The sequence below is a fragment of the Labrus bergylta genome, chromosome 2, assembly GCF_963930695.1.
Source record: "Labrus bergylta chromosome 2, fLabBer1.1, whole genome shotgun sequence".
Taxonomy (NCBI): domain Eukaryota; kingdom Metazoa; phylum Chordata; class Actinopteri; order Labriformes; family Labridae; genus Labrus; species Labrus bergylta.
This window is the reverse complement of record NC_089196.1, coordinates 23,300,735-23,309,626: the sequence shown is the minus strand read 5'-3', so window position 1 is coordinate 23,309,626 and position 8,892 is coordinate 23,300,735. Positions and strand designations below refer to the sequence as shown.

The following is an 8,892-nucleotide window of genomic DNA, read 5'->3' as shown; positions in this document are numbered from 1 at the left end:
AACAGGATCCTATGGACATGCGCTAATGGAGATATGTTAGAGTGAGGGGCTGCACACAAAAGAGCGCCCACGCAGTTGGGAGTAAGGTGCCTTGCTCAATGTAATCTCGGCAGTGCTCAGGAAGTCTCCTGGCACCTCTCTAGCTACCAGACCAACTTCCATACTTTTGTCTGCACCTGAACTTGAACCAGCTGACCCTCTGGTTCCCAACCCAAGTCCCTACAGACTGAGCTACTGCCGCCCCCCAGTATACTGTACATTATATAGTGCTTTATATTGTCCCTATAGATTTTGTACTTGAGATAATTACATACTCTGTGACTTTCCACTACGGTTTACTTGCTTACTGGTTGCTATGTTTTAGGGATTTTGGTATTTCATTGTTTTTAACCACAGAGGCAGTTAAATCAAATAAAATGTAAAACATCTGACAGTTCATCAAGAGACTTTATTGTGTTTAGAATTTCTCTACATTTTATTTATAGTGTACAGTGCTATACATGCTATGAAAAGCTTAAATAGCTTCAAAGAAAGTTTAGTAGTTGGAGGGTTTCCTTAATTCCAGGGGTCCAAGCTGAGTTGATGTTCACTTCCTGAACTGAGGGATGGGGGAGGGGATCTTGATGTCCTGCCCTCTTTCCAGCCTCTTCTCACATTCAATAAGGTAGTTTACTCCGTCAATCACCAGCTGCACGAGCTCCACCTGTGGATACAGGACAACTAGGCTTTAATGGTGTGAAAAACTGACAATATGTACATATGAGTTACATTTGATTTTGTATCCATGCAAACAACTTACTGTGGGCGTGATAAACCTTACCACCATTACCTCGTATTTTGAAGACTTTTTAAATTACATACAATATGTTTCTACTTACATCAGCAGAATATTAGTAGAAGGGCCCAAGTACTTCTAATTTACTATGATAAATCAAGCCCGTCTCATTCCTTCCTTTCCTCTACCATCTGCTGCCTTACTGCTACATTTTCAAGACTCTGACAACGCTGCTCCCTGAGTTTAGCCTTTCAGGCAGGACTTTCTCTGCTTGGCTTCTTTTGGCAGACTCTCGCCACAACAACACCCCTCACCTTAAGCAACTTTCCCCTTTAATAGCCTTTCATTAGTGGGGCTGCTGGAGGCCATCACAGCCTGAGAGGAAGTGCAGCATGAAAGGCTCAGTTGAGGGGAGAGAAGTCTTTTAACCTTAACTGGCACATCTCTCCCTGCCTGGATTACAGATTAAAGATCAGCAGGGGGTGCAGGTTTTCACAGCCCTGACCTGTTGAGATATCTTCCCGCCTCTGTCTTTCTTGGCCCAATGCTCATTTCTGCAGTTGTTTACCTCTGACTTTCCAAGGCGGTCGAGGTTGGAGATGTCAAAAGTGTCTCCAGTAGCAGCCGTGTCGACACCTCCTGTGCCTCTCCTCTGTAGCCTCAGGTTATCCAGGATCTTCTTGAAGCGAGGGTCCTTTAACATGAACATCATACATATTCAATCTGAACTGTAGGAAACACTTGTCACTTTGCTTTTGATGAACTAGCTGTGTGTTTCCCACATTACCTTGCTGAGGAAGGGAAGGCGAATATGCACACCAGCCCTAAGTCCAGTGCCAAGGTTAGAGGGGCAGGTGAGGACGTAGCCCAGACGCTCATTCCACATGAACTCCCAACCTCTCTCCTGGATTAAATGCTCCACCTAAAGGGAAAGTCTATTTATATTCTGGCTTCACAACAAGCGTATTAAAGATAGTTGCAACAAACGGTGGCTCTAAAAGTCATTGGGGAGTTAGCTAAAATGTTGTTGTGTAAGACTGTCTTTCCTTATGCGAGTGTGTTAACTTCATTGTGCATTTTGCATTTAGAGCCTAGTTTTAATACAGACCTGAAGTCAATTATTTTTACAGGCTTAAGAATACTTTACCTTGCATTGAAATGAACTGCAGGATTGAGTTATCCCAATTAAATGAATGCGTGAGGTTGTCTTACTGACTTGACCTTAGTGGTTCCAGGAGAAACAGAGACATGCTGACCTGCTTGAGGCCTCTGCAGAACCTTTCAAACACTCTCTTCATGTTTCCTCCTTTCTCCATGGATATGATCCTGGTGTGATCCTCCTCATTGATCCAGATTAAAAAGTTCTTCTCATTGTTGTGCCTGACACAACAATGAGATAAAGCAACTATTAGTCTGAAGGAGCTTACTCTTATTCATTATCTAATTTCCTTCGGTCATATTGGTCCAACTGTACAATAATGGTGCTAAATAATTGTGTAAATCTCACAAATTGGTACATCCCATCCAATTGAACACAGTTTAATTGATTAAGAAATAGAAGCTGTGAAACGATGATGGTCGAAAGCAACAATTTGGCATGTTTTTTTGTCTATAAGTCTCATCAAACAAAAAGATCCAGTTGTTCCCGCATGGCACAACCCAACCTCTTGCAGTTGCCATACATGCATACAATCCTCTTAAGCATATCACTCTCTACAAAAGATCTCCATTCATTCTCTCAAGTCCACCAATTGCACTCCAGAAAAAAAACTATGCAGTAAATATAGCTTTTACTAGCTATCTAAGTTACAGATTTTATCCTAGTCTTACCAGATCCCACGAGCATCGGGCCAGTCTCTGGCCATCCCAGCGGACGTAAGCAGAGGTGACACAGGTTTATCAAACAGGAAGTGCTCCTGATTGGCCAGTGAAAGGACAGAGGTATCAGATGTGTACATCAGATGGCAAAGGTCATCAAAAAAAGGTGACCTTGTGTTGAGTATGTGTTACAGTGTACTTACATCAATAAGCTGCTGCTGCTCTCTATCAGACATCTCTCCCAGGCTGTAGTAGCGACCAGCCAGTTCTCCCTTCAGCCCAGACAAAGCGGTCACAACCACGCGCTCCACCTCACGGCGCTCAGAGCGGGCGCATGCAGGGGGAAGGCTCAGTCCACGGATGCTGCGGCCAGTACGGACACGAGATGACAACACGTAGTGCTCATCAAACATACCTGAGGTGACCTGAGGAGGAAAAAGTGTAAGGTCACTGAATTTTTAGTTTTCACATGGAGGTCACTTTCCTCTGAGATCACATTGTGTGAAGCTCAAATGCTGTAATTTAAAATATGAAGCTGTATTGATGTGTTCCAGGTCACAAATCATATAACCAAGTCAGGTTATCTTAAATGTTTGCTAATTTTAGCATTCAGACCTCTCCTCTTAAATCAGCAACAATAGCTGCTGTTAGAGTATACAGCCTTTTCCTAGCTTACAATACCATTTGACGATTCTAAGCTTACGGTTATGTTAGCAGTGAATTTGCCTATATGGCCATGTTTGCTGTAGTTAACAGTTGCTCAACAGTAAGTAGCTTGAAATATGGCCTGATGTTTCTCAAAATGTTCACTCTCTATTGCCTTTTCATTTGCTCATCAATCCAGTAGTAGGAAAAGGGAAACACAGCAGTAAGCTTCCCACCTTGAGTGTAACATTAGTAAATATTTGCCACCCTGTGAATTCAGGTAAACAGTAAATGTAGAAGCAGAAAGAGGGGATGATGGATTAAAAAGCTAGTGTTACCTTGGAAGCATCCAGGTCAGTGGTGTGCCTCATTGAACGGGGGTCATAGCCATTGTGTCTTTCTTTGATCACAGGGTCAAATAGCTCTGAAAACACCTAATCGGAAGAATCAAACACTCAGTTTTCCCAAATAAAACAGACCAAATCACTGTTGTTATTGACTCCCACCTCGTAGCTCTCCTCGTCTCCAGCCACCATACCCACAGTCTTGATGAAGGGGTGTCCTGGGTTGTCCACCCCAGTCTGGATGCACTGATCCAGGGTCCAGTCGTTGGGGGTTGTTTTGTCCCTGAGCTGCGCATAAATTTTTGGGGTCAGGGCCGTTGCCATGCAGTTGTTGTGCTTTCTCAGGTCGGGGAAATCAGCACTGTAGAAAATTAGCAACTTATTTAGTGTTTGAACCCTGAAACAGGTAAAGAGGTGGAGCTGAGGCGGGGCTTAGGCCCCCTGTCAGTCAACTCGACCACGCCCCTAATTATGCAAATTGCACATCACTTTTTTTCAAAACCATGCATATTCACAAATACACACTCAGACACTTTACCTGGGTGGATAGAGCCTCTTCCTCTCAGCTGCAGCAGCGCTCTCACTGAGGAGGTATCCAGATGCCAGAGTGCTGGCTCCAATGCTGGCTAAAATCACGGCTGTGTTCCGACCAGAAATCATGCGGGTGAAAGAATTCGCCATGGTAAGGTGCTCTGGGTTTTTCCCTGGTCAGAGGGAAAGAAGAATTTCAATCAATTTACCAAAAAAGTTCATTGACAACTTTTCGTTGTTGTTATTTGTGTTTATGGGTCAAGTATCTGCTATCTGAAAATAATTTCACACATTTAAATCTAATTACATCTTATGTGACGACTCTTTAACTGTGTCTCCTAGTGGTGCCAAAATATAAATATATGGGGATTTATAAATATTAAGTTTATTCTTTTGCTTATTTGCATTTGTTTGTAAATAACTGAGCTTCAGTGCTCCCCTTTTGAATTTGTCCTGCACCGTGAATGAGGCAGAGAAGATTTCCTTTTTATTTTCCGATGTGCTGACACAAATCTTCGTATAGGTTCCTGCTCAAACAAAAAGATTAATCGCCTCACGGGCTATCAAATATCTAAGTCACAGATACTCCTGGAGTCTGTGATGCGATTAGTCCAGAGACAGACAGAAGCCTTGTGTTTGGTCAAACTGGGAGAGTCACCAGCTCACCGTGATCTGACAATTTGTGATTTGATACTAAAGTGGATAGGGCATCTCAACGTACAAAACCTGTCAGTTTGATAAAGTCTCCACCAGATATCAGAACTGACCAGCACACTAAACACAAAGGGCAGTTTTCTTTTCTCAAATATCTCAAGATAAGATGCACGGAAATATTGCAGCGATCTTCCATGATGCTGCAGCATTTGACACAGTACCCAACATACCAATACCAATAGTAGCTGTCCTGAATGTTGGGTCATTCACACACACATACACACACACAGAGTATTAATAGTAGCAGTTAGTGAGGTTAAGATGAACTATCAGTTAAGAGTTGGCGTCAACAGATTCATGATCAGCTGAGTTTACACAACAAACACAGGAAGCAGAGTGAGAGGGAGATATTAAGTCAATTAAGACAAACTACACTTAATATTTCTCAGTAATAGTTATTGTTAATGTCTTGTATTGTATTCGTTATATTTGTATATTTTATATATTTGAGTAATCATTTGTAAATCATTTTTTCCGATACTGCTTTGCCAATGGATTTTTATGGAAAGTATAGATCACAAGCAACATTGTGCAGCCCTTTTTATAGACCTGTCCAAGGCATTTGATACTGTGGACCATACAGTACTACTGGTTGCTGCCACTTTTATGTCTGTGCTGGATTACGGTGATTTTGTTTTGTGCATGCACGCCTCCTCACAAAGCTTACATGCTCTGGACACTGTGTATCATGGAGCTCGAGGTTCATCACTAATTTTAAATCCCTCTCTCATCACTGTTTGTTGTATGAACATGTTGGATGGACTTCTTTGACCCTACATAGACTTAAACATTGGCGTACTGCTACTAATAATCTACAAGTCTATTTTAGGTCTGCTTCCTTCGTACCTTCTGTCCTTCATCAGTCAGAAGAGTACAGGGCCTTTACTGTCTGTTCCAAAAGTCAGAACTGAACTGGGGAAAAAGGCCTTTAAGTTTGCTGCTCCCTTTGCTTGGAACAAATTCAAAAAGAGCTGAAACTTAATGAACTTCTCTTGTTGGATGCTTTTAAGGGGAAGTTAAATGACTTGGAGGCAGAGAGAGAGAGAGAGAGAGAGAGAGGACGACTGGTCAGGAGGCGTCATATAAATACTACAGTGACTGGGAGAGGAAGATCGTATTGAGTTAGTTCGGAGCTGTGGACATAGTACAGACAACTTGCAAAAAAAAAAGAATATTTTTTCCATTAAATTAAACAAGATTTGAAAAGTAGAAAGAGCAAAAGGACGGACAAAAAATAATTAAGTGTGAGGCAGAGAGGGGTGCTAGTGGATGTGTTCTTTTGCAACAGGATGGTCGGAGAAAAGAGTGGGAAAAGGGAATGACAAGGATTCCCACGAGAGATTAGAATATATTAGATAGATTAGATAAGAATATAGGAAGAGGGAAAGTAAGGAGGACAGGTGGCTTTACCTTTTCACCTGACTTGCACTGTTGATAGGCACACTGCACTTTTTGTAATGGGTTTTTCTCTAGAGAGACTTTCATAATCTAGGTCAGATTTACGATGCATATTCAGTCTAAGGTGTGGGGAGAAACTGCCAGAGCTTTGATAAAGTCTTAAATAAAGGGGACCAGTGCACAGGTGGCTTGTCCCTTTAATATCAGGCAGATTAAGAGGCCCTAATGAAAGAGGCTGCTGTGTAGGCTATACAGTGAGCTGTAAATCTTCACCCCTAGAACAGGTAGAAACAAAAGGCTGTGATGGCAGCTCAACAATATAAAGGTATGAGGTTACAGAATTTACAGAACACTTTACAGAACACTTTACAGAACACATTATCAAGGAGAGCCATGTCCCTGTTTAACTTTTTAAAACACAAACTGCTGTGACAGCAAGAGGACTTCTATTAAGGTACATGCCAGCTTTAGGAGGAGGAAAAGGTTGTAGGAAGAGGAGCTGAGGAGGGAGAATCCATCACTCACCTGAGGTCTGTGTGAAGAGAGGAGGCAGCAAATGGCCTGTGAGTTCCTGAAGCTCTGTCCAGAGAGTGAGAGCAGTCTGAGGAGGGAGACGGGATCAGAGAGGGAGAGAGAGAGAGATTGGGACATTGGCTCAGGATTACCCTCAACAGACAGAAAATCCTCTTTCTACTGTCAGTCAGCATGTCTGCCTGCCTCTTCACACATGCACCCAAGCACCTGAATGCTCACACACACACAACTACTTACTGCATACAAACTATATTTAAACTTATTAAAATGCAAATGGTTCATGCAAGAAAAAAAATCCTTTCATATATTTTTTGAATTACCTTAGATGACCTGTCTGTCTCTTCTGTACAACCATTTATGGTATACATCTGACACTGGTGGTGAATCAGTTTTGTAATTATTCACTGCATATAAATGCATCATAAATAGTGAGCATTGTGTCTGTTCTGGTGCTCAGGTTCACGTTCGGGTTACTTTATCTGTAGGTAAATTTGGTTGCAGGGAGAGTCACATATACTTAATAAAGCACAGACAATACTATAAAACATAAAAAAGTGCAAATGCATAGTACATGGACAAAAATGTGGAGTTGCATAAAGTGTGCAGATTCCAATAGTACAATTAATAAAACAAGTTGATCTGTAAAAGTTACAGAGCTGAGAACTTTAAAATAAACTAGACAATTTGCATTTACCTGCGGAAAATGCGTGGGAATGCTGACCGCTGAAATGTTTCGCAAAACACTGCTGAATAAAGAAGAATCAGCAGAAACAGCTGAAGGAATAGTAGTAGATGAAAAAAAAGTAGTAGAACAAGTAGAACAGGGGTGCCCAAACTTTTTTGAACCAAGATCAACTTTTAAAGTTACCAGTCTGCCGAGATCTACCAGTCCACATAGTGAGCCATAGCCTTTACCAACAGCCTACAAACGCATTTAATACTCACACAACAAACAGAAAATAATAAATGAGAGTTCTGTAAAAAAACATACTTTTTTTTAAAACTCTTATTTTAAGGTAGGCTACATTTTAATATTAAGTTTGTATTTATATCACATATGTTTTCCCCTTAATTTAGTTTACAACAAACAACTTTAATCGCTCCAGTGTAAGTGTGTGCGTGTGTGTGTGTGTGTGCGTGTGCGTGTGTGTGTGTGCGTGTGTGTGCGTGTGTGCGTTTGCGCTGTTTGTTGGTGTGTCTCGTCCCCCGCGATGCTCACAGTCATGACAGCAGAGAGGAGCAGAGAAAAGTAGCTGCAGCTTCATCAAATGCGCTTAATAATCGTAGCATAGTTTCTATATATGACTTTTTGGTAAAACATTTACCCCCCCCCGGTTTTACCTGCACGTCATTGCGCATGCCTGCACTCTCTCTTGCGCGCTCGCTCTCTCATGCACGCAGCAATTTCATGAATAAATGAAAAATTAAATACAAACAGGTCGGAGGTATACTTGGGCTCCCCACACAGGTATCGTGTGTGGGAAAAACTGCAATGAGATGAAATTGAAATCACTTTTCTATTTTACAATTGTATTTTATATTGACTAAACATCTCGCGATCGACTGAGAATCAGTCAGCGATCTACCTGTCGATCGCGATCTACCTGTCGATCCCTGAAGTAGAAGTTACTGCATAAAGACTGCTTCAATGCAGTCAGACAATAAGGAAAAGGGGAAAACGTCTCCCTATTGAGTGTTCATTTCAAGGGCTTAAATTGAGAGTTTGTGGCTAAGGGATGATTTTGTGAGCAAGAGGACAAATGGCCGAACACGTTGATGTGATTTTCATGTCTGGGATCCAAGAAATGTGGAAACCACAGCGATTTAAAAAGTTAGTCCCAAGAGGTTTGGGCAGTGAAGTCAGGCTGAAGTTTAACATTACCCCAGATGGAGATTTATTTGGACCACCTGCCGCTTTGAAGCTCACAGTGTAAAAAGATTTTCTCCAATTGTCCTAAAAACTCAATGTATGAGAGAGGACAAATTTTCATACATTTTGAGGGTAAATTTATGTGTGTGGGGTGAAGATTGTGGTCAGTAGAGCAATTTGTTCGGGAGATTTTGAAACAATCTCAGAACTCTGTCCCACTCTAGCGATGATGTCACGCACTCTAAAATGTGAAAAAAGTTCAA

The 8,892-nt window shown here is 41.6% G+C and overlaps 1 protein-coding gene across 1 annotated transcript; it reads right to left on the bottom strand.

The window, feature by feature from the left end:
* Positions 1-428: 428 nt before the first annotated feature.
* On the bottom strand, positions 429-6,885 carry LOC109976992 (creatine kinase U-type, mitochondrial-like). The gene is made up of 10 exons (XM_020626909.2): positions 6,751-6,885; positions 4,121-4,286; positions 3,745-3,943; positions 3,577-3,672; positions 2,797-3,018; positions 2,606-2,691; positions 2,032-2,155; positions 1,563-1,697; positions 1,344-1,469; positions 429-703 (listed from the first exon to the last, which is right to left on the bottom strand). Exons 2-10 carry the CDS (start codon positions 4,261-4,263, stop codon positions 587-589), a joined length of 1,248 nt encoding a protein of 415 aa, XP_020482565.2. The 5' UTR covers positions 4,264-4,286; positions 6,751-6,885; the 3' UTR covers positions 429-586.
* Between the last annotated feature and the right edge of the window lie 2,007 nt (positions 6,886-8,892).

What these genes read in the sequence shown, in the direction of transcription:
- LOC109976992 (XM_020626909.2), bottom strand. Translation starts at nt 4,263, where the DNA reads ATGGCGAATTCTTTCACCCGCATGATTTCTGGTCGGAACACAGCCGTG. An exon ending in AGCAGCAGCAGCTTATTGAT is followed by an intron (nt 2,692 to 2,796) that starts GTAAGTACACTG and finishes CTGGCCAATCAG; the next exon opens with GAGCACTTCCTGTTTGATAA. An exon ending in ACCGCCTTGGAAAGTCAGAG is followed by an intron (nt 704 to 1,343) that starts GTAAACAACTGC and finishes CTGTATCCACAG; the next exon opens with GTGGAGCTCGTGCAGCTGGT.